This window comes from Pristiophorus japonicus, chromosome 8 (assembly GCF_044704955.1).
Source record: "Pristiophorus japonicus isolate sPriJap1 chromosome 8, sPriJap1.hap1, whole genome shotgun sequence".
In the NCBI taxonomy this organism is placed as follows: domain Eukaryota; kingdom Metazoa; phylum Chordata; class Chondrichthyes; family Pristiophoridae; genus Pristiophorus; species Pristiophorus japonicus.
In genome coordinates, this window is record NC_091984.1 from 200,991,067 (window position 1) to 201,017,222 (window position 26,156).

Below are 26,156 nucleotides of genomic sequence, written 5' to 3' on the forward strand. Positions count from 1 at the left end.
TTGTGGCCCATATTTCAGCTACTCTCCTGCCCCATCCATAAAGCAGACTTGTACCCTCTCCAGCCACAGGAAATTTGGGGCCAGCTATGTTTACAATGTAACTAAGACATTACATATTATATTAGGAATTTTTAAACCCCTGTTTTAACCTGTCTCAGGTTTACTTTAAGTACCAACCTCTCCAGTACCATGACTCAACAGTAAGTTACGAATAAATTATTGACTTTTTATTTTAGTCCAATTAGATGTGGCCATGTCTGTAAATCTAGATCCTGGGGCATTGGTAGGTATGGACAGAACACCTTGCGCATCATTGCACCTGCACTCGTTGTCATTAACTGGTTGCCTTCATTTCATTCCTGCAGCTCTTATCAGAACCTGCAAAGGAATTCTCATCCTCGTCACTTTGCATGGCGTTGTTTAGCTTTCAACTCTCGTGATCGAGTCCCAGAAGAGGCATGGGCCCAGGGGCAGCACGGGCCAGTACACATTGCGATATTTGTGCATACTAGGTCTGTGCAGCAGAGCTGGTCCCCAGTCGTCCTGGTTAACCCTTGCCACTGGACCAAGACGTAGCTCAGTCAAGCCCATGTGGTGGCTGGTGTGCAATGGCCACCACACGTTAAAAAAAATCCACGCACAGGCATCTTCCACCCTTCAACATGTAGTTCGGGACCTGGAATATTAGATCCTTCATTGAAACACATGAGAACTCATCCTTTTTTGGAGTGGTAGCAAGTCATCCTCGATATGAGGGACCGCCTATGATGATGATGTTTAGTTTTCAGCAGCAACCAAGAGTACTGTGGGGGAAGTAGCAACAAAAGGCGAGAAACATGCAAAAAGAGGCACAGTCCCAGCAAATACAACTACTGCAGGGATCAAAATTGAGCAAAACATGAATTTTAACCCCCAAAACAATCAATTTTCAATCAAATTCAGCAGCAATGATCTACCTTTAAGAAGATGGGGCAGGCAAGCTCACAGGATCATTCATGCCCATTTCATATGCGCCAGCTCAGTGCTGGGATGGAGGACACCCAAAGCAAATGTAATCCAGTGAGATAGGAATTTGCTGAACATTTAACCCTTCAATGAGGCTTTCCCGGGCCTGCACACATTTTCTCACTCCGCCCCCCAAAGATTCTTCACCATGAAATGCAGTCGGTTTTTGCCTGGCGCACAGGTCTGCAGAACTGATGTTTGCCGATTGTGCGGCCCTCCAGTCAGGCTCTGTGCAGGACTGGGGCCTTGTAAAATGTACCTTCTTCGTTCATTACTGAATCCAAAACTTGGCCAATAATTCCTGGCCTCTTGGAGAAATGCATCCAGTTTGTATGTTTACAGGTTCACCTCCAGCATTCTGAGCACAAATAATTTACTTCTCTCTCGTATTTCTGGTTGAATGTCTTTGATTTTATGAGGGATGACTTCTTATATTTGACATTACTAGTAAATCTTTCTGTCTCCTCTTTGCGTCCCCCATGTCACCCTTAGTATTTGAGGATTATCAAAGCTTGTCTTGATAAAAACATATTGCATGAAGTGGAGATTAACCTTTTCAAAGAGGTCAAGATATGATCTGGAAATCTATTACTCATCTTATGGATTAAAAGTGGAAAATGGGTCATACTGACAGATGAATCTTTGCACAAGTGGAACTTAATTTCTGACATTGCAACTATACAGTGCTATTCTCACTTTACAGTGCAGTGCCAGCTCTTCAATGGAACTCACTTTGTATGTCTCCACCATCTATCCTGTAGCACACTATGTTGAAAGGTGACCAAGTGACCCAGTCTGGTGAAGATCCAGCGATACTGTTAAATGTACCAGGCTAGTCAAAGTGTTTCATTGGGCCAGACTTTGCTGTGAAAATACCGGTGAGGTGAACAGTTATTTATGCGTAAATCGGACAGCAACTTCTGGCAACCGTACATGTGTAGTTAAACGCGGAGATCCGGAAGTTGCTGTCCGAGATGCAACATTGCTCCAGAGGCTTCCCGAAAATGGCATCTCGCCAACTGGCTCTCTCTCCAAATGTATTGAACGCCGTGAACTAAATTTGTTTTAAAAAGCTAAGGCTTGTCCATTCCAGTCTAAGTACCCTTTTAACAGTGTGACAAGTCTTAATTATTGCCAAACAACCTCTCCGACACTGAAAATTAACTGTTACAAATGTGAAGTCTCATTCCATCAGATTTTAATTATTGTTGGAGATTTTTTTTTTATTTAAATACTTTTCACTTTCTGTCTCTTATCTCTCTCATTCCAATCTTTCTTTCACTCTCTAATCGCTTTCTGCACCTGATGTGACATTGAATTCACTATTCTAACTGAGAGTTCCTGGTTCTGGCTCTGTGCTGCTTGTGAACAATTCTTCCGTCTGATTGATTCAGGAGCTGCAGTTTCTTGTCCTGTTCACACAGGTCCCAGATGCCCTGTAGAGGGCGCTTTGGCTGACAGAATCTTGCCGTGCAAAACCCCACAGAAAATCTATGGGAAAGGGCAAGTCTATAGAGTGTTCATTCACCACTCACAGCAAAATCCGACTCAATGTATTTAAACACATAACCCTAGAATTGCTGAAATTGTGTATAAGAAGGCAGGAAAATTGCAAGTCCCTGAATTTGTTTGCTTCCCACCCAGTGAGTGCAGGGTTTGAAATCATCACACTGCTGCCTTGCTGCTTGCGTGCGTTCTCGCACAGATTACATGATTGCCTTCAATGGACATATACTAATGAGTACAGCTCGAGGAGGGCGTCTGTTGCATGCTACAACAACAACAACCTGTATTTTTATAGCGCTTTTAACGTAGTAAAACGTCCCAAGGCACTTCCCAGCAGTATTATAATGATTAAAAAATATAACATCGAGCTATTTAAGGAGATATTAGGGCAGGTGACTAAAAGCTTGGTCAAAGAGGTAGGTTTTAAGGAGCATCTTAAAGGAGGAAAGAGAGGTAGACAGGTGGAGAGGTTTAGGGGGGTAATTCCAGAGCTTAGGGCCTAGGCAACAGAAGGCACAACCACCAATGGTTGAGCGATTATAATCAGCGATGCTGAAGAGGGCAGAAATAGAGGAGCACAGATATCTCGGGAGGCGTTGTGGGACTGGAGAAGATCGCAGAGATGGGGAGGGGCGAGACCATGGGAAGATTTGAAAACAAGGATGAGCAGATGGAAATGTCGGAAAGCTATCAGCATTGCTTTCAGTTCTCAGTTGAGCTGAATATAAGACGTTGGTGCTTTTCCCATAGTAATTCCCTGTACTGTTGATGTATTTTGTGTGACTTTTAACTTCGAACCTATGTCTTTCAAGTAATGTTGTGTTTCAGTGGGAGATGGCTGAGATTGAGGTGTCCCTATACCTCCTTGTGTAGAGTCTTCAGATGGTTTTGCATCTGATTCAGCCATGTCTTCTGTTGCTGTGTCTGGATGGTCCAGTACATTTTCTGGTATATCAACTGAGACTTGCACAGGGATGCTGGAAGTTCTGGATGGGCTTTGAAACAGCCGTTTCATCTCTTTATTTTGCTCGGAATTCCTTCGACATGTCTACTGATCTGCATACAATCCCTGTCTCAAGCCATGTTGAAGCCAGAATTTCCACATTAGACTCCAGTGCTGAGAATCCTTCCTCTTTGAATGCACAGATGCAACTAGTGGACACCTGTACATGACTAGCCAGACCTTGCAACTTATTTTGGACAGACCAGTCAGCTGACCATCAGTGGTAGGAAAAAATATATAATCTCTACTCAAGAAGAAAGTAGAAGAACATCTAGAAACCAAAAATATAATAGTGAATAGACAGCATGGATTTCAAAAGGAAAAGTCTTGCTAGACCAACCTCATCAAATTTTTTGAAGATGTAACAGAGAGAGTAGATAAGAGTAATGCAGTAGATGTAATTTATCTAGATTTTCAAAAGGCCTTCAATACGATACCACATAGTAGATTAATGAACAAGGTCAGAGTATGTGGAGTCAGGGGACAAGTAGCAGAATGGATAACTAACTGGCTTCAAGGCAGAAAGCAGAGAGTTGGGGTAAAGGGTAGCTATTCACAGTGGCAGAAGGTGGGTAGTGGTGTTCCACAAGGATCAGTGCTGGGACCACTGTTGTTCACAATTTATATTAACGATTCAGACTTTGGAATCAAAAAATTTGCAGAGGACACGAAATTGAGGGTGGGGTGTGGGGGGCTAGTCAATACTGAGGAGGACTGCAACAAATTACAAGAAGATATTAATAACGTTGAAGAATGGGCATATAATTGGCAAATTAAATTCAATGTGAGGTATTATATTTTGGTAAGAAAAATAGGAGGATGGTCACATATTACTTGGAAAATCTGAATCTTAAGTGGAGTAGACGAGCAAAGAGATTTCAGAGTACAAATACATAAATCACTGAAAGTAGTGACACAGGTTATCAAGGCTATAACAATAGCAAACCAAGCAGTAGGGTTTATTTCGAGAGGGATTGAATTGAAAAGTAGAGAAGTTATACTAAACTTGTATCGAACCTTGGAATATTGTGCACAATTCTGGTCGCCCTATTATAAAAAGGATATAGAGGCACTGAAGAGGATGCAGAGAAAATTTACAAGGATGATACCAGAAATGTGAGGGTACACATATCAGGAAATGATGAACAGGCTGGGTCTCTTTTCTCTTGAAAAGAGATGGCTGAGGGCTGACCTAATAGAGGTCTTTAAAATTATGAAAGGTTTTGATTGAGTGGATACAGAGAGAGTGTTTCCACTTGTGGGGAAAAGCAAAACTGGAGGCCATCAATATAAGATCGTCACCAAGAAATCAAATAGGGAATTCAGAAGGAACTTCTTTACCCAGAGATTGGAGAGAATGTGGAACTCGCTACCACAGGGAGTGGTTGAAGCGAATAGTATCGCTGCATTTAAGAGGAGGCTAGACAAGGGAGAAGGGAATAGAGGGTTATGCTGGTAGAATTAGATGAAGAAAGACTAGAGAAGGCTCGAGTGGAACATAAATGCTGGCATGGACTGGTTGGGCCGAATGGCCTGTTTGCTATATATCCTATGTAATCCTATGTCGATTTAGGTAATTCCTGCTCAGTCAGAATTCTTTTCTTATATATGCAAAGCCTGTGAGGTTTAAATCCCATGACACAGCAGCTGAGGAAGAAACAGAATTGCCTGTTGGGCAGCAGGTTCCTACTTCTCCTCTGCTGCCTCTGCTTCTCCTCAACTGTGCACTCTGACTTACCTGCTGATAGCTCCTCATGCTCACTATCTAAATTCTCTGCAATGTGTCTTGCTGTGCTGATACCTGTGAAAGTTGGTGAGAGTGACGAGGTGCTGGCTTGCTTGGAGCCACTACAGTTGTTGGCAGGCTGTTCTTTTGGGCCTTCAAAAACACAAGACGATCTTCAGTCATAATGCTGGCTCCAAGAGACATCTTCAAACATTGCTTGTATTGCAGCATGGGAACATATGAACAGGAGGAGTCCATTCAGCCCCTTGAACCTGTTCCGCCATTCAATTAGATCATGGCTGATCTTAATTCCATCTACCCACATTGGTTCCGTAACACTTAATACCCTTGCCTAACAAAAATCTATCAATCTCAGTTTTGAAATTTTCGATTGACCCTCAGCCTCAACAGCTTTTTGGGGGAGAGAGTTGTAGAATTCCACTGACGTTAGTATGAAGAAGTGCTTCCTGACTGTTCCCCTGAATGGCCTAGGATGAGCTTTAAGGTAATGCATCCTTGTTCTAGACTCTCCTACCAGAGGAAATAGTTTCTCTCTATCTACCTTATCAAATCCTTTAATCACCTTGAACAGCTCAATTGGATTAGCCCTTAATCTTCTATGCTCGAGGGAATACAAGCCTAGTCTTTGCAGCCTGACCTCATAATTTAACCCTGTTAGCCCCTTTATAGAGTGAATGACAGGGCGAGAGCAGACTGGTACGAGCTCCAAGCCCGGAGGGAGCTCCCAACTTCAACTTCCTCTGCTTCCTTGATTGGCTTCTGGCCCAACATAGCTCTTCCAATGGAGTTGAGGGCTTGTAATTTCTGACCCCTTCTTCAGTTTGGATCTGCTCTCTCTTAGTATGGCCATCTTGTCATGCTCGTGGAGAATTAGTCTTGATTAAAGATGCAAGATTAAAGAGCACTTACATTGACAGATGTACACCCAACCTGCAGCCCAGTCTGTGTGTTACTAACTGAACGTGCATGATGTCGATGGGTTGTGTGAGAAAGATTTGATTTGTGAATCCCAGTGTCAGATGTAACTTGCAGTTTGCATTTGTGCTATACTGCAGAATTGCCTTGCATGGCAAACATTCAAAGAGCTGTAAGATTGCATGAAGGCTTTGGCTGGGATAGCAGTAGAACAGTTGCAGGTTTAAGAATAAATACTTTGTGGCGTGCATACATGGGGCAGCTACTTGGCAGAGATTCACAGAAAGCTGTTCTGGAAACCTTATCTTGGCAGCTTTTTTCATCTTGCACATTTGGATTGGGGTCCTTTGGGTGTTGCTGACAACAATCCAGCTGTCAGCCATCTCCTGCTCGGCTCACTGCACCAGTCGTTTAAGTGCCAACGAGGGCAGCACTTCTTTCTATTTGAATAAATTCCAGCACAGGAATCAGTAAATCTGGTGTTGTGTGGTTGGGCATCCTTGATCCTTGGTCTGGGTATGAGTTGGCTTATCACAGCCAGGGTGTTGGGTATGGTGCTACAATTGACAATGGTACCCCTGTGTGAGGAAAGGGAAATCAGTCAGGCTTGCCCTATCCCCACTAAAAGTGCACATTGGTGGACATCAGATGAAGGCAGGACCAGGCTCAACTCTGATCCTTGCCATGGCTGATTACCTGTCGATGTTCACTATTGAAGCTCACGTGCCAACAATTGCCATTTGGGGACAATACTGCCAAGCAACTGATGCCCGCGAAGGTTTACCACAGCAACAAAAGGGCAGCAGAGAACCGGTTATCATAGCAACAAAGTATGCAACTCATTCAGAAAGTGTTTGGCTAAGTTCGGAGAGCGACTCAAACTGCACTGTAACACTAACATCACAAGCCATTTGTATACGCTCCAAGCAGAAGTCCGGAAACCTGCAACCACCAAGTGCTAGGATTAATCATAGTGCCTGTAACATGTGGCTTTAAGCCTCGGGCCATTAGTTTTGGGAGAAGACATACATATTTCCCCTTTGTGAAACCCAACGGCAAATAATAATGAATGTTCCATTTTAATCCAAGTTTAAGATAATTTAATTTGAATAACCTTGATAGATAGGATTTTGGGATTTTTTTTAAACAGAAAAATGACAGGATTGGATATTAAAGTAAGAACATTTTGCACATTAGAAATGCCCGTATTTTGGTAATCCATTACTCTGCACCCATATTTAGCAGCTGCTTCAATTTTTACTTTGATTTTGAAAAAAAATGTTATTTTATTAATGCTGAATTTCATACTTGGAAATGCAATCAAGAATGGAAGTAGAATACTTAAATATAATTCCCTACTGAAACATAAACAAATTCAGATAATACAGTGCATCAAGAAATACATTCCTACATATATGAATATGAATATATTTTAATAAGTACCTGTATATGGATTTTTTGTTCTTCCTGAAATCTGTATTTTTTTTGTATCAAAAAGCAATTTATCATAAATGCAGAGCCTTTTGAATACATATAGAAATATAGAAAATAGGTGCAGGAGCAGGCCATTCGCCCTTCGAGCCTGCACCACCATTAAATATGATCATGGCTGAACATGCAACCTCAGTACCCCACCCCTGCCTTCTCTCCATATCTCCTGATCCCCTTAGCCTTAAGGGCCACATCTAACTCCCACTTGAATATATCTAATGAACTGGACTCAACAACTTTCTGTGGTCGAGAATTCCACAGGTTCACCACTCTCTGGGTGAAAAGGTTTCTCCTCATCTCGGCCCTAAATGGCTTACCCCTTATCCTTAGTCTGTGACCCCTGGTTCTGGACTTCCCCAACGTCGGGAACATTCTTCCTGCATCTAACCTGTCCAATCCCATCATAATTTTATATTTTTCTATGAGATCCCCTCATAATCTTCTAAATTCCAGTAAGTATAAGTCTTGCCAATGCAGTCTTTCTTCTTATGTCAGTCCTGCCATCCCGGGAATTAGTCTGGTGAACCTTCACTGCACTCGCTCAATAGCAAGAATATCTTCCTCAGATTAGGAGACCAAAACTCTACACAATATTCAAGGTATGACCTTACCAAGGCCCTGTACAACTGTAGTAAGACTTCCCTGCTCCTACACTCGAATCCTCGCGCTATGAAGGCCAACATGCCATTTGCCTTCTTCACCGCCTGCTGCACCTTTATACCAACCTTCAATGACTGGTGTACCATGACACCCAGGTCTCCTTGCACCTCCCCTTTACCAATCTGTTACCATTCAGAAAATAATCAGCCTTCCTGTTTTACCACCAAAGTGGATAACCTCACATTTATCGACATTATACTGCATCTGCCATGTATTTGCCCACTCACCTAACCAGTCCAAGTCACCCTGCAGCCTCTTAGCATCCTCCTCACAGCTCACACTGCCACCCAGCTTAGTGTCATCTGTAAACTTGGAGATATTACATTCAATTCCTTCATCTAAATCATTAATGTATATTGTAAATAGCTGGGGTCCCAGCACTGAACCTTGCGGTACCCCACTAGCCACTGCCTGCCATTCTGAAAAGGGACCCGTTTATTCCTATTCTCTGCTTCCTGTGTGCAAATCAGTTCTCTACCCACATCAGTACATTACCCCCAATACCATGTGCTTTAATTTTGCACACTAATCTCTTACGTGGGACCTTGTCAAAAGCCTTTTGAAAGTCCAAATACACCACATCCACTGGCTCCCCCTTGTCCACTCTATTAGTTACATCCTCAAACAATTCCAGAAGATTTGTCAAGCATGATTTCCCTTTCATAAATCCATGCTGACTTGGACCGATCCTGTCACTGCTTTCCAAATGCGCTGCTATTATATCTTTAATAATTGATTCCAACATTTTCCCCACCTATAATTCCCTGTTTTCTCTCTCCCTCCTTTTTAAAAAAATGGGGTTACATTAGCTACCTTCCAGTCCATAGAAACTGATCCAGAGTCTATAGAATGTTGGAAAATGACCACCAATGCATCCACTATTTCTAGAGCCACTTCCTTAAGTACTCTGGGATGCAGACTATCAGGCCCTGGGTATTTATAGGCCTTCAATCCCATCAATTTCCCTAACACAATTTGTGACTAATAAGGATTTCCTTCAGTTCCCCCTTCTCGTTTGACCCTCGTTCCCCTAATATTTCCGGAAGGTTATTTCTGTCTTCCTTAATGAAGACAGAACCAAAGTATTTGTTCAATTGGTCTGACATTTCTTTGTTCTCCATTATGACTTCACCTGATTCTGAATGTAAGGGACCTACATTTGTCTTCACTAATCTTTTTCTCTTCACGTATCTGTAGAAGCTTTTGCAGTCAGATTTTATGTTCCCTGCAAGCTTACTGTCATACTCTATTTCCCCCCTACTAATTAAACCCTTAGTCCTCCTCTGCTGAATTCTAAATTTCTCTCAGTCCTCAGAATTGCTGCTTTTTTTGGCCAATTTATATGCCTCTTCCTTGGATTTAACACTATCCCTAATTTCCCTTGTTAGCCACGGTTGAGCCACCTTCCCCATTTTATTTTTACTCCAGACAGGGAGGTACAATTGTTGAAGTTCATCCATATGATCTTTAAATGTCTGCCATTGCCTATCCACCGTCAACCCTTTTAGTATCATTCGCCACTCTATCTTAGCCAATTCATGTCTCATACCGTCGAAGTTACCTTTCTTTAAGTTCAGGATTTAGTCTCTGTATTAACTGTGTCACTTTCCATCTTAATGAAAAATTCTACCATATTATGGTCACTCTTCCCCAAGGCGCCTCACACAACAAGATTGCTAATTAATCCTCTCTCATTACACAACACCCAGTCTAGGATGGCCAGTTCTCCAGTTGGTTCCTCGACATATTGGTCTAGAAAACCATCCCTTATACACTCCAGGAAATCCTCCTCCACTGTATTGCTACCAGTTTGGTTAGCCCAATCTATATGTAGATTAAAGTCACCCATGATAACAGCTGTACCCTTACTGCACGCATCCCTAATTTCCTGTTTGATGCTGTCCCCAACCTCACTACTACTGTTTGATGGTCTGTACACAACTCCCACTGGCGTTTTTTGCCCTTTGGTGTTCCACAGCTCTACCCATAGAGATTCCACATCATCCACGCTAATGTCCTTCCTTAATATTGCGTTAATCTCCTCTTTAACCAGAACGCTACCCACCTCCTTTTCCTTTCTGTCTATCTTTCCTGAATATTGAATACCCCTGGATGTTGAATTCCCAGCCTTGGTCACCCTGGAGCCATGTCTCCGTAATCCCAATTACATCATATCCGTTTACCGCTATCTGCGCAGTTAATTCATCCACCTTATTACGAATGCTCCTCGCATTGAGGCATAGAGCCTTCAGGCTTGTTTTTTTAACATTCTTTTCCTTTTAGAATTATACTGTAATGTGGCCCTTTTTGATCTTTCTCTTTGATTTTTCTGCCCTCCACTTTTACTTTTCTCCTTTCTACCTTTTGCTTCTGACCTCATTTTATTTCCCTCTGTCTCCCTGCATAGTTTCCCATCCCCCTGCCATATTAGTTCAAATCCTCCCCAACACCACTAGCAAACACTCCCCCTAGGACATTGGTTTCGGTCCTGTCCAGGTGCAGACCGTCCGGTTTGTACTGGTCCCACCTCCCCCAGAACCGATTCCAATGTCCCAGGAATTTGAATCCCTCCCTCTTGCACCATTCCTCAAGCCATGTATTCATCTCAGCTATTCTGCTATTTCTACTCTGACTAGCACGTGACACTGGTGATAGTGATTACTATCTTTGAGGTCCTACTTTTTAATTTAACTCCTAGCTCCCTAAATTCAGCTTGTAGGACCTCATCCCACTTTTTACTTATATCGTTGGTACCTATATGCACCACGACAACTGGCTGTTCGCCCTTCCCCTCCAGAATGCCCTGCAGCCGCTCCGAGACATCCTTGACCCTTGCACCAGGGAGGCAACATACCATCCTGGAGTCTTGTTTGTGGCCACAGAAACGCCTATCTATTCCCCTTACAATAGAGTCCCCTACCACTATTGCTCTCCCACTCTTTTTCCTGCCCTCCTGTGCAGCAGAGCCACCCATGGTGCCATGAACCTGGCTGCTGCTGCATTCCCCTGATGAGCCATCTCCCCCAGTATCCAAAGCGGTATATCTGTTTTGGAAGGAGATGACCGCAGGGGACTCCTGCACTACCTTCCTACTACTGCTCTGCCTGATGGTCACCCATTCCCTATCTGCCTTTGTACCCTTTGTCTGTGGTGTGACCAACTCTCTAAACATGCTATCCATGACATCCTCAGCATCGCGGATGCTCCAGAGTGAATCCACCTGCAGCTCCAGTTCCGTAATGCGGTTTGTCAGGAGCTGCAGTTGGACACATTTCCCGCACACATAGTAGCCAGGAACACTAGAAGTGTCCCTGATTTACCACATTGCACAGGAGGAGCATGACATGGCACTGTGCTCAATTGGCATGCTTAACCCTTAAATTAATTAATTAACTTAATTTGGCAACAATGACAAAGGTTTCCTACTGATAAGAAAAAGAAAAAATATAAAGAAAAAAGAAAAACTATTCACCAATCAGCCAGCCAATCACTTACCCTCTTGGCTGTGACATCACACTTCTATTACTTTTTACTTCTTTGTTTACTTCCTGCCTCTGCTGCAACTGCAGCTCGCTCTCTGCCGCTGCTCGCTCTCAGCCACTGCCCTCCTCTCATGATGCTGCTCACTCTCTGCCGCCACCCTCCTCTTGTGACCAAAACTGCACACAGTACTCAAGGTGTGGTCTCACCAAGGTCCTGTACAACTGCAGTAAGACCTCCCTGCTCCTATACTCAAATCCTCTCGCTATGAAGGCCAGCATGCCATTTGCTTTCTTTACTGCCTGCTGTACCTGCATGCCTACCTTCAGTGACTGATGGACCATGACACTCAGGTCTTGTTGCACCTCCCCTTTTACTAATCTGTCACCATTCAGATAATAATCTGCCTTCCTGTTTTTGCCACCAAAGTGGATAACCTCACATTTATCTACATTATACTGCATCTGCCATGCATTTGCCCATTCACCTAACCTGTCCAAGTCAACCTGCAGCCTCTTAGCATCAATCTCACAGCTCATACTGCCACCCAGCTTAGTGTCATCTGCAAACTTGGAGATATTACATTCAATTCCTTGGTCTAAATCATTAATTTATACTGTAAATAGCTGGGGTCCCAGCACTAAACCTTGCGGCACTCCACTAGACACTGCCTGCCATTCTGAAAAGGACCCCTTTATTCCCATTCTTTGCTTTCTGTCTGCCAACCAGTTCTCTATCCACATCAATACATTACCTCCATTACCATGTGCCTTAATTTTGCACACTAATCTTTTGTGTGGGACCTTGTCAAAAGCCTTTTGAAAGTCCAAATACACGCCATCCACTGGTTCTCCCTTATCCACTCTACTAGTTACATCCTCAAAAAACTCTGGAAGATTTATCAAGCATGATTTCCCTTTCATAAATCCATGCTGACTTGGACCAATCCTGTTACTGCTTTCCAAATGCACTGCTATTACATCTTTAATAATTGATTCCAGCATTTTCCCCACCTAATATCAGGCTAACTGGTCTTTAATTCTCTGTTTTCTCTCTCCCTCCTTTTTTAAAAAGTGGGGTTGCATTAGCTACCCTCCAATCCATAGGTACTGATCCAAATTCCATGAAATTTTGGAAAATGACCACCAATGCATCTACTATTTCTAGGGCCACTTCCTTAAGTGCTCTGGGATGCAGACTATCAGGCCCTGGGGATTTATCAGCCTTCAGTCCCATCAGTTTCCTTAACACCATTTCCTGACTAATAAGGATTTCCATCAGTTCCACCTTCCCGCTAGACCCTTGGTCCCCTAATATTTTCGGGAGGTTATTTGTGTCTTCCTTAGTGAAGACAGAACCAAAGTATTTGTTCAATTGGTCTGCCATTTCCTTGTTTCCCATTATGAATTCACCTGATTCTGACTGTAAGGGACCTAGATTAGTCTTCACTAATCTTTTTCTCTTCACATATCTATAGAAGCTTTTGCAGTCAGTTTTTATGTTCCCTGCAAGCTTACTCTCATACTCTATTTCCCCCCTACTAATTAAACCCTTAGTCCTCCTCTGCTGAATTCTAAATTTCTCCCAGTCCTCAGGTTTGGGGTTTTTCTGGCCAATTTATATGCCTCTTCCTTGGATTTAACACTATCCCTAATTTCCCTTGTTAGCCACGGTTGAGCCACCTTCCCCGTTTTATTTTTACGCTCGACAGGGATGTACAATCGTTGTAATTCATCCTTGTGATCTTTAAATGTCTGCCATTGCCTATCCACCATCAACTCTTTAAGTATCATTCGCCAGTCTATCCTAGCCAATTCACGTCTCATACCATCAAAGTTTCCTTTCTTTAAGTTCAGGACCCGAGTCTCTGAATGAACTGTGTCGCTCTTCATCTTAATGAAGAACTCTACCATGTTATGGTCACTCTTCCCCCAAGGGGCTACGCACAACCAGATTGCTAATTAATCCTCTCTCATTACACAAGACCCAGTCTAGGATGGCCTGCTCTCTAGTTGGTTCCTCAACATATTGGTCTAGAAAACCATCCCTTATACACTCCAGGAAATCCTCCTCCACTGTATTGCTACCAGTTTGGTTAGCCCAATCTATATGTAGATTAAAGTCACCCATGATAACTGCTGTACCCTTATTGCATGTATCCCTAATTTCCTGTTTGATGCCATCCCCAGCCTCCCTACTACTGTTTGGTGGTCTGTACACAACTCCCACTAACGTTTTCTGCCCTTTGGTGTTTCACAGCTCTACGTATATAGATTCCACATCATCCAAGCTAAAGTCCTTCCTTAATATTGCGTTAACCTCTTTAACCATTAATGCATCCCCACCTCCTTTTCCTACCTGTCTATCCTTCCTGAATATTGAATACCCTTGGATGTTGAGTTCCCAGCCTTGGTTACCATGTCTCCGTAATCCCAATTACATCATATCCGTTAACAGCTATCTGCGCAGTTTATTCGTCCACCTTATTACGAATGCTCCTCGCATTGAGACTCCGAGCCTTCAGGCTTGTTTTTTAACACTCTTTGTCCTTTTAGAATTATGTTGTAATGTGGCCCTTTTTGATTTTTGCCCTTGATTTCCCTGCTCTCCACTCTTGCTTTTCTCCTTTCTACCTTTTGCTTCTGCCCCCTTTTTACTCCCCTCTGCCTCCCTGCATAGGTTCCCATCCCCCTGCCATGTTAGTTTAACCCCTCCCCAACAGCACTAGCAAACACTCTGCCTAGGACATTGGTTCCGATCCTGCCCACTGCAGACTGTCCAGTTTGTACTGGCCCCACCTCCCCCAGAACCGGTTCCAATTTTAATCCCTCCTCCTTGCAACAATCCTAAAGCCACATATCCATCTAAGCTATCCTGCAATTCCTACTCTGACTAGCATGAGGCACTGGTAGCAATCCTGAGATTACTACCTTTGAGATCCTACTTTTTAATTTAACTCCTAGCTCGCTAAATTCAGTTTGTAGGACCTCATCCCATTTTTTTCCTATATCGTTGGTACCTATATGCACCACAACAGCTGGCTGTTCCCCCTCCCCCTCCAGAATGCGCTGCAGCCGCTCCGAGACATCCTTGACCCTTGCACCAGGAGTCTCGTTTGCGACCGCAGAACCATCTATCTTTTTCCCTTACAATAGAGTCCCCTATCACTATAGCTCTCCCACTCTTTTTCCTGCCCTCCTGTGCAGCAGAGCCACCCATGGTGCCATGAACTTGGTTGCTGCTGCCTTCCCCTGATAAGTCATCTCCCCCAACAGTACCCAAAACGGTGTATTTGTTTTGGAAGGAGATGACCACAAGGGACCCCTGCTCTACCTTCCTTCCACTGCTCTGCTTGATGGTCACCCATTCCCTATCTGCCTGTGTAACCTTTACCTCCGGTGTGACCAACTCACTAAATGTGCTATTCACCACATCCTCAGCATCGTGGATGCTCCAGAGTTAGTCCATGCACAGCTCCAGTGCCGCAATGCGGTCTGTCAGGAGCTGCAGCTGGACACAATTCCTGCACACATGTAGTAGTCAGGGACACTGGTAGCATCCCTGATTTCCCACGTAGCACAGGAGGAGCATGACACGGGTCTGGGCTCTCCTGCCATGACTTAACCCTTAGATTAACTTAATTTGGCAACAATGCCAAAGGTTTCCTACTGATAAGAAAAGAAAAAGATCAAATACTTACCAATCCACCAGCCAATCACTTACCCGCTTGGCTGTGATGTCACACTTTGATTTCTTTTTACTTCTTTGTTTACCTTCTGCCCCTGCACCTGCACCAGCTAGTTCCTCGAACTCCCTCTGGCAGCTCCTGTGGCCGCTCCCCGAAGGTTAATGGCTACAAATTTTAAAATTAATACATGTCATATGTTAGGACAAAGCATAAGGCTTGTATCATGGTGGCTCCAACCCAAGTATGGTCAGTGCAATCCATTCTGCTGCCCTCTCACAACCACACATTCACACTCGTACTCCTTTTTCTTTTGCTCCTGAGCCCTGATATCTACAATCATCATCATAAGCAGTTCCTCGGGATCGAGGAAGACTTGCTTCCACTCCGGAACTGAGTTCTCTGGTGGCTGAACAATCCAATACGAGAGCCACAGACTCTGTCACAGGTGGGACAGATATTCCCTGAAGGAAGAGGTGTGTGGGACTGGTTTCCCACACGCTGCTTCCGCTGCCTGCGCTTGACCTCTTCACGCTCTCGGCGTTGAGCTTCGAAGAGCTCAACACCCTCCCAGATGCACTTTCTCCACCTAGGTCGGTCTATCTACAAACATGAGGGCTGATTCCATGATGGTGTGCTGAGACAGTGTGAGCGACGCCCATGGATTTAACACACGGAATCAGGCAAGTACGCCTAAATCGCCAGGTGCCAAATTCCACCATCTCATATTTTTAAGTGCTTATGGAAACAATAATATTAGGTACAACAAATTCTACCAGGTTTGCGGCCTCCTCCTATAGTGCTGTTCGTCTGTTCAAAATGGGCACATCCATGCTTCCGTGCCCTGGGCTCTGGAACTTTGATTTTTAAAGCTGCCACTTGCCAACCTCTACAGAGTTGCGATTTAAAAAAAAATTGACTGCATTTTCTGTATTATTTTTGTTGGATGTTGCCTTTTGCTGTTTGCTGTTGCGCTTTTGCATTGCATGGATCTGTTGCCACAACACTGTTGCCGCACAGCAGCTGAAAACCTTGGCTCTAACCACATTTAGAGAAAGTAGAAAGGCAGTTGCACATGTATCTCAGATGTGTGATACTCACTTGAATTCGGCCCAGAACCCAAGTACTGAGACCCAAATGCTCCAACCTGGGGATATCTGAGGAGACCTGCCTTTACCACCTTTACCATCTATGCTTCAGGAGGGATGATGTATCAGAGTTGCGTAGTCTACTCTGACCCAACCAAAATCTACCACTGCCCATTGCTCTGAAGGTTACCACACCATTGAATGTTTTTATAGCAACTAGATAATTCTAAGCTGATGACATTTGCCACATTAGTCAGTCTTCAGTCCACTGATACATTAAGCAAGTCACAGATCGAAGGAGCGGCAAGCTACATTAGGACCCCTGTTTGCCGTCCACAGCTCGCCTGCCAAGTTCAAATAAGGCTGGCTCTCAAAATCGCGCCCACCTTATCGTGACCAGAACGGGCGCTGGCCAGCAAGTTCCACCAGTTGGCCACCTTAAAGTCAAAATCTACCCCACTGACTTCCATTGTGGTTTTGAAGCAGATTTTAAATAACCTATGTTTTTTTAGTTTTATTGCCTTTCTTGGTGAATTATTCCAAACATTCTACACTCACAAGGAAACATAAGTTTTCTGCTATCCATTCTAAATTTATTTTCCACTACTTTTCTTTTCTGTATTTTACTTTCTTGACATGCTTTGAAGTAAAGAGTGGGAATTATCTTATTTGTACCAGTTGCCATTTTATAAACTCTGATCAGGTACCCTGCTTACGAGGCTTAAGCTTCTGTAATCCTTCTTCACAGCTCATAGCCCTTACACTACAGATCTGTTTTTGTGTTCGCTTTTGTACTCATTCTAATGCAAGTGTATATATTTGTGTGATGTGAATTGTAACAGAATATTTAAAGTGTGATCTCATCAGTGCATTGTAAAGCCTTAGCATAATTCCTGTAGCTATATTCTCCTGTTCTGGCAATTTATACTCTCACTCGATTAGGTTTTGTAATGGCTTCACCCAATTGTCTGGTTGTTGAAAATGATGGACTGCTCTCATTCTCTTGCCCATTTCTAAACCTCTCCTAATTCAATATTTTACGTAGTTATATCACGCATTTTTGATTTATGTGTAACACTTTACATTTATCAGTGTTAAATTTCATTTCCCTTCTGCCTTCCCAATTGCAAATCATTTGCCACATTCTCTGTCTCTACTATTTTTCCTATTTTGGGCAGAACATTTTATGAGTGTAGGGTTAGTTTGACCAATAGATCAGGTAACTTTACGTCAATTAGAAATGCAGTATGCCACTCAACACATTTTCTAGTCTGACAAGACAGGGGTGATTTTTTGAGATTGCATTTTCCATTGAGAACCTTGCTCAAAAATTTAGATACCACTGTGCATGATTTTTTGACCATTTAAGTTTCCATATAAGAACATAAAAACTACGAGCAGGAGTTGGCTATACGGCATGCTCTGTCATTCAATAAGATCATGGCTGAACTTCTACATGAACTCGACTTTCCCGCCTTATTCCCATATGCCTTGACTCCCTTGGTGCCCCAACTCAGTCCTAAATGGCTGATTCCTTATCCTGAGACTATGATCTTAGTTCTAGATTCTCCAGCCAAGGGAAACAACCTGTGTTTGTGGTCCCTGTGAGTGAAAATTTACCCCTTGCATCTCTCATCAGTGTTCTCCGCTTCATATATCCTAACCGATTTCTTATTTAGTCTCGTGTTCTACCTTGGATTTTAATGTAATTAGAAGCCTTTCATGTGGAACCTTGTCAAAAGCTTTCTGAAGTCCATATAAACTATGGCATAGGGAGTTCCATTATCTACTTTATCGATAACATCATCAACGAAGTCAAGAAGGAGTGTCAGACAGGATCTTCTTTTAAATTCACGCCGACTGTTTCTTGTTTAGTTCTTGCTATTCAGGTAATTTAACATCTACTTTTCAAATAGATTGCGTTATTTTGCCTGTACTTAATGTTGGAGTAGTGAATCTGTCGTTGCCATGGTAGTTTTGTTATCCTTTTTCCATTTAGGTACTGCATTTTCCACTTCCAGTCCTCAGGAACCTCAGTCATACTTTGTGATTTATCCATGACCATAGCCAACACCCCAAAAACTTCTTCCCTGGTCTCCTTCAGCATCCAAGAACATATATCATCTGGCCCAGGGAATCTGTTAGCCTTAAATCCTTAAATTATCAAGAACATGTGTCAGAATGACTTTCAAATTCTCTCAGGTACTTGTATAATCGAAATTGGATAGTAATTTAGGATTAATTTCTCCAATGAATGGTTCCAGAAAGTATTTGTTTGATTATACAGTCCATACCTCATAAATCGATAAATAGACAGAAAGAAAGAACTGCGATTTATGTAGCGTCTTATCGCACTGGATTGCTCAAAGTACCAGACAGGGAATGGATTATTTTTGAAGCGCAGTCACTGTTGTTTTGGAGGAAAGGCAGTCGTCAATTTCCACACAGCAAGATCCCTCAAATTGTCCCCTTGGCATGGGATGTAATCTGTAGTATTCAGTTGTAACGTGACCTTTGAATTCACCCCAATTATTTTGTATTCCAGAACCTTGTCAGTGCTTGGCTAATACTGAGCCGTATCGGCCCATTTTCTCTCTCCATTTGTCATAAATCAGGATTTTACTGAAACTCCTAGCTCCCTGTAAGTGGTCATTCAGTGTGATTGGGAACATTTCTTCAATTCTTTTAAAATGGAAATGGTGATTTCTTTTCTCTAGCAATAGCAACCAAGTCTTAAAAAGAGAACAGATTGTTCCAATTGCATTGAGAGAATTAAATTGATTTCTTTAAAATGTAAGGACACATCCATATGTCATCAGAATGAATGCAATTTCTTGGCATCCTTCAGATTGCTGCATGCAGGGAGTTCAGAGTTTTGACACAAAATCTGATTTGTGACTAACTGAGAAGAGATTTGTGAGGCATTGCTTTATTTTAATTTTCAGGAGATAATTATAAGATTTGAATGAAGAATAATAAAGGAAAGGTGAATTACTTGTCTTCTCATTCTGGGATGTCTCAAAGAGCAGTGACTCCATATGTGGGGGAGGGGTGAAGACTGATTGGGGGAGGGGTGAAGACTGATTGGGGGAGGGGTGAAGACTGATTGGGGGAGGGGTGAAGACTGATTGGGAGAGGGGTGAAGACTGATTGGGGGAGGGGTGAAGACTGATTGGGGGAGGGTTGACGACTGATTGGGGGAGGGGGAAGGTTCTGGCCGCGATTGGGGTGGGGGATGTGTAGTCCGGTGCAAGAGAGGCCTAAAGCTACCTTGAGTCCCAGAGGAGCCCTCCTGGCCCACTAGGAAACATAAAAAAAAGTTACAATTTACCTTTTAGGACTCTTCTGGCCTACGATCCAGCTCCCGACAGGGTTAACCAGCTCCCGACAGCTCCCGACAGGGTTAACCAGCTCCCGACAGGGTTAACCAGCTCCCGACAGGGTTAACCTGCTCCTCTGGTCAGGCCTTCAACTAAAATTTCCGATCGGGTCCTGATGACATTATTGTCACTGGCCTTTTATTAAATGCCCACTCCCTCGCCCGGGGGCAGTTAAAATCGGGACCAAGAGGTTTATTTTCAGTCAGCACTGGCCCCGAATCTGAGTTCTGCTTGTACAAAAGCTGTGAATCAAAAGATAAATTACGCAGACAAGTGGAAATGATTTTCTTTTGTTTAATTGTTCTGCTGATTTGCGGGGGAAGTATTGGTGTCGGTGCGAGAATGGGAGGCTACAGACAGCCAGCCAGCAGTGCCAAGCTCACATCAAGCAGCCTGAAATTGGCAACACGTTGGGGGAAAATAACTTTGAACTTTCTAGAAAAATAGTTTCAAACATTTTTTTTTAAAGCAGAGCACATGTAAGGAGCAACTGATTGACAAAACTATCTAAACCATTGCTTCCTCCAGCGCCACTTGGCAGCCTGCCATTCGCATCTACCCTCGTATATCCACTGGTTCCAGCGATGTGGTAGAGGCAGACACCAGTGAGAGTGCTCTGTCCGCCTCAACATCGCAGGTGCTGCAGAAATAAACCTTCATTCTCATTGAATGAATTAGTAGAATAATATGGCGCATGCAGCTTGTAGGGCCACCGACATTTTATTCAGCTGGTTAGCACATAATCATTTACTATGATAGTGGGAGAAATGTATGTACCTGGTTTGTAGAACTGTTGCATAGTGAGTGGCTTAGCCAGTCACATGATGTTCACACGACTCAATAAAACCCCAGTCAGTTGGGTCTAGGTCATCCATGATGAGGTATGTAGTTGTGAGCCTAGTGGATGAACTGATAATGTGTAGTGTGATTGTTAAACCTTTGTTAATAAACCAACTAGTTCTTAATAGCAGTAGTAGGACATTTGGAAAAGCAAAATTTGGTCAGGCAGAGTCAGCATGGATTTATGAAGGGGAAGTCATGTTTGACAAAGTTGCTAGAATTCTTTGAGGATGTAACAAACAGGGTGGATAAAGGGGAACCGGTGGATAAAGGGGAACCAGTGGATGTGGTGTATTTGGACTTCTAGAAGGCATTTGATAAGGTGCCACATAAAAGGTTACTGCACAAGATACAAGTTTACAAGGTTGGGGGTAATATATTAGCATGGATAGAGGATTGGCTAACAAACAGAAAACAGAGTTGGGATAAATGGTTCATTCTTGGGTTGGCAACCAGTAACCAGTGGGGTGCCGCAGGGATCAGTGCAGGGATCCCAACTATTTACAATCTATATTAACGACTTGGAGGAAGGGACTGAGTGTAACGTAGCCAAGTTTGCTGACGATACAAAGATGGGAGGAAAAGCAATGTGTGAGGAGGACACAAAAAATCTGCAAAAGGACATAGACAGGCTATGTGAGTGGGCAAAAATTTAGCAGATGGAGTATAATGTTTTAAAGTGTGAGGTCATGCACTTTGGCAGAAAAAAAATCAAAGAGCAAGTTATTATTTAAATGGATAAAGATTGCAAAGTGCTGCAGTACAGCGGGACCTGGAGGTACTTGTGCATGAAACACAAAAGGTTAGTATGCAGGTACAGCAAATGATCAGGAAGGCCAATGGAATCTTCGCCTTTATTGCAAAGGGGATGGAGTATAAAAGTAGGGAAGTCTTGCTACAGCTATACAAGGTATTGGTGAGGCCACACCTGGAATACTGCGTGCAGTTTTGGTTTCCATATTTACGAAAGGATATACTTGCTTTGGAGGCAGTTCAGAGAAGGTTCACAAGGTTGATTCCGGAGATGAGGGGTTGATTTATGAGGAAAGGTTGAGTAGGTTAGGTATCTACTCATTGGCATTCAGAAGAATGAGAGGTGATCTTATCAAAACGTATAAGATTATGAAGGGGCTTGACAAGGTGGATGCAGAGAGAATGTTTCCACTGATAGGGGAGACTAGAACTAGGGGGCATAATCTTAGAATAAGGGGCTGCCCATTTAAAACTGAGATGAGGAGAAATTTCTTCTCTCGGAGGGTTGTGGATCTGTGGAATTCGCTGCTTCAGAGAGCTGTGGAAGCTGGGACATTGAATAAATTTAAGACAGAAATAGACAGTTTCTTAAACGATAAGGGAATAAGGGGTTATGGAGAGTGGGCAGGGAAGTGGACCTGAGTACATGATCGGATCAGCCATGATCTTATTAAATGGTGGAGCAGGCTCGAGGGCCCGTATGGCCTACTCCTACTTCTTCTATTTCTTATGTCCTTATGTTCTTATGTTGCTATGAATTCTTAAGCAAATAACCCATGAAGCAAATACATTTCAGTGGGATAATAAAATTACTAGTCTGTGTATGTAGGTTTTTCTCCCTCACCCTGCACTTGAACACTATCAGTTTTTTTAAGGGCTGCTGTAATAGTTATCGCAAACTTGAGCTAAGGTTAGGTTGTTCGGAATAAACTGGGACCATTGTAGGATTGTTATGTAGTTCAGCACTGATTGTTGGAGAAAAATACAACCTGCATACCTGGCCAAGGTCATTTCATTGCTGCTGCTGAAGAACTGCTGGCACTAAAATTATTTTGTAGGCCATCAGCACAAAAGTAGGTCATATATTTACACAAAAAAGTGGCTGCAGAGTACCAAATTATTATTAATGTGCAATTTTCGAGTCTGGCAGGAATGCAAATGGTGGTGGGTGAGAGAGTTTCAGTAAAAGCAGTCCTTTCCCTTGGATGTACAGTAGCTTTTGAAAGCAGTTGGAGCATCTCAGGTAAGAACAGAATATTATTTGATTTAAATAAAGAGATATCTGTGAAAGGAGCTTTTGATTCATTGCCTGTGACTGGAGGGTTGGCAGCCAACAAAGGCATTGAAAGCACAGCGGCTCAAACGCCGTCTGTGGATCCCGCTGGTAGCAAGGGTCCTGTCGCTTACAATGTCAGTCAGTGTGATACTGGGGAGAGTGAATAAACACAGAGATGGCATCCATTCCCCAATGGTCTATTGAATGAAACCCACAACAGACAGTGTACTGTAAGATGTGATCGACTGACTTCAAACCCAGGCAGGATCGGATTTTTTTGAAAAGAGGGCCTGTCTTTGCGACTTGCGTTTGGCACTCGAGCAAAAGTCACTGGGGGGCAGATTTCAAACCTTCACTGAATATTTTGCGTAGCGCTGTGGTGCGAGGTGTGACTGACAGCAGAATGCACAGTCTCTAGCAGCCTGTCACCAAGCATCAAGGAACAGCCATTTTTACATCTGATGGTCACAGTGTCAGCAGATGCAAGTTTTGCTTTGGATGAGTGCGTGCAATTGTTGGAACAGGTCTTAACCTGCCAGGAAGAATTTCTGGTCAGAGAGACATAAAGGGATTTAAAGAGGTTTGCCTTCAAATTATTGTGCAGTGTTGTTTTGATGTATACAGTGATATTTTAACTCTCTCCAATCGGCAGGACAGGAAGCGGGTAGGGGAAAGGAGTTTCCGCTCCGTTCCCGCCGATCTGTGATTTTAATGCCTCTGGTTCTGGCGGCAAATCGGAGGCCCCTGATGTACAAGGGACCCCGATGAAATGTTAACCTGCTCTTGAGTGGGGCACCCACTTCAACCACACTGCCCGGTGAACCTGTGGGAAACCAGCGAGGCCCCGTTAAGGTAGGTTTTAAAAAAAAACGTCCTTCAGTGCTGCCTCAGGCTCCTGTCTGCTGCTCTTGCTCAGGTGGATATTAAAGATCCCATGATATAGTTTTGTAGAAGAGCAGGGAGTTCTCCTGATGCCTTGGCCAGCATTCCACCTCAACCAACCGCATCAAAAACAGATCATCTCAGTGCTGCTTGTGGGATCTTGCTATTCACCCAAGTAATAACAGTCACTCCACTTCAAAAGTCATTTATTTAGACACACTTTGAAATGTTTGAGAGAAGTGAAAAATCTTTCTTTCTCTGTCTTTCATTTGAAGTCTCACGTCTTTGGTTTACTCCAATCCCTATTCCTTCACCCATGATTTTACACACAATCCTCTGCATCAAATTTCATTTACTTCCTTCACTACTTGAATATCTGCATCATGTGTCCCTGCGACTTTTCTTCACTCTTCTCTCCAAGGGACAGATTCCTGCAGAGGTAGAGGTCTACATACGCTCGTGGCTAACTGGTCCCTCATCTAAGTTTCCATTTTCATGCGAGTTTAGGCACTAACTTGATGGTAGTCTGCTCAACTGTTGGGGGTTTAACAGGTTAGCCTGACATGTCTTCACAAAATGCCCATGTATTTGCACCTTTAACATGATTCTATGATTCTAGTGCAAGACTGGGCTTAGCTCCGACCTCCAACTCGACAGATAAAAACTTGGATTGTACTCTTACCCCAACCACCCCCCACCGCCCCCGCCTTTCTAAAATATTCAGTTTGTGTTAATAAATGTTGCCTTGCATTTGAACAGCTAGCCAACCAGTGCACTCATTATTTTTCCTATTGAGCTTAATTTAATGGACGTTCTTCAATGAGTAATGACTATTTATTAATGCTAAGTACTGTTTGACTTCCATCTGACTGACTCCCAAGTGACTCTTTTCAAAAGTGTTTTTTTCTCTGGAATATTCTGATTTCTCTTATAACTTGTCTCTTTGACAAATTTACACATTCTATTTATTTAAATATTCTGGAATAAAAAAGTACATTTTGACAACAACATTGGTCTCTGAGGGCCTTCACTCACTGCAGCTCCCATTGGGAAGTTTCAGTCTTGACAACGAGCCTCATTTCCTAAGAACTAACCAAATAAGAATCCAATTTAGATCTTTTCGGGCCTCTTCATCTTTGACTTCAGTCAATGTTCTTCTTATATTGGCCTCATGAAATACTTTATGAAAGTCAAGATATGTCTCCACTCTCTCTCCCTCACCAACCTCAAAAGGTTCCTGATAAATATGCAAAATACAGCTGCCGTTCATGAACCCTGCATTTGTGCTTTTATTCATGCTCAATGAACTTGAATTACTTCCTTTATGTCCCTGTACGTGCACCTTTAGCGGCACTCAATGGATTGCAATCAAAAACTAATCTTTCCAATCCCTCATTTAGGCATTAAAATTAACTATCATCATCATCATAGGCAGTCCCTCGACATAGAAGAAGACTTGCTTCCACTCTTAAAGTGGCTGTACAGTCCAATACAGGAGTTACAGTCTCTGTCACAGGTGGGACAGACAGTCACTGAAGGAAAAGGTGGGTGGGTAGTCTGATTTGCCGCACGCTCCTTCCGCTGCCTGTGCTTGTTTTCTGCATGTTCTCGGCGTCGAGACTCGAGGTGCTCAGTGCCCTCCCGGATGGTCTTCCTTTTACTTAGAGCAATCTTTGGCCAGGGACACCCAGGTGTCGGTGGGGATGTTGCACTTTATCAAGGAGGCTTTGAGGGTGTCCTTGTAACGTTTCCTCTGCCCACCTGGGGCTTGCTTGCCGTGTAGCAGTTCCGAGTAGAGCGCTCATCAAAGTTAACTATAGTAACCCTATGATCACCTAAATTAAGATCAGCTATCTTTGCATAGTTCCTGTAATTGTCATGACTAAACTCAACTATGTGTAGTAGCACTAAGGATTGCCTAGGGGAAAACAAATCAAAATTCAAATGCGTTGTATTTTGATTCTAGACTGAATTGAAGTTTCAGTACTTGTAAACAAATATCCCCACCATCTGTTTGTATTGGATTTTGAAGGCACATTGCCATGCATAGACACAGGCACACCATGGTGATGTCGCTCCACATACACAGGTGGAGCAGTAACATTGTTGTGGTAAATCGTTTGACAACCAGCTGCACTGTAATCCCATTATATTCGGATAATTTACAGGAATATGTGGTCAGTAAACATCTATCCTTTGGATGTTTGTGTTGATGTAAACAAGAAATCTTCTCATCATCGAGCCACGGTGAGGTTAAAATATGTTAAAACATGTTTGATCCAGTCATTGAGGTTGTGCACAACAGGACTAGTTTCCAGAATGAAAGAAACAGCAAAATGCTAACCAATTGAGACTTGTATTTTTTTAAATTTGTTTTGGAATGTGGCCGTCGCTGGCAAGGCCAGCATTTATTGCCCATCCCTAATTGCCCTTGAGAAGGTGGTG

General features: G+C 43.1%; 1 protein-coding gene across 1 annotated transcript in view; it reads left to right on the forward strand.

The window, feature by feature from the left end:
• The first annotated feature begins 6,860 nt into the window (after positions 1 to 6,860).
• LOC139269241 (transmembrane protein 132D) overlaps positions 6,861 to 26,156 on the forward strand; it is a 1,017,604-nt gene continuing 998,308 nt past the window's right edge. The window contains exon 1 of the mRNA XM_070888330.1: positions 6,861 to 7,155. Within this exon, the coding sequence (XP_070744431.1) occupies positions 6,861 to 7,155 (295 nt within the window). The remainder of the gene's footprint in view (positions 7,156 to 26,156) is intronic.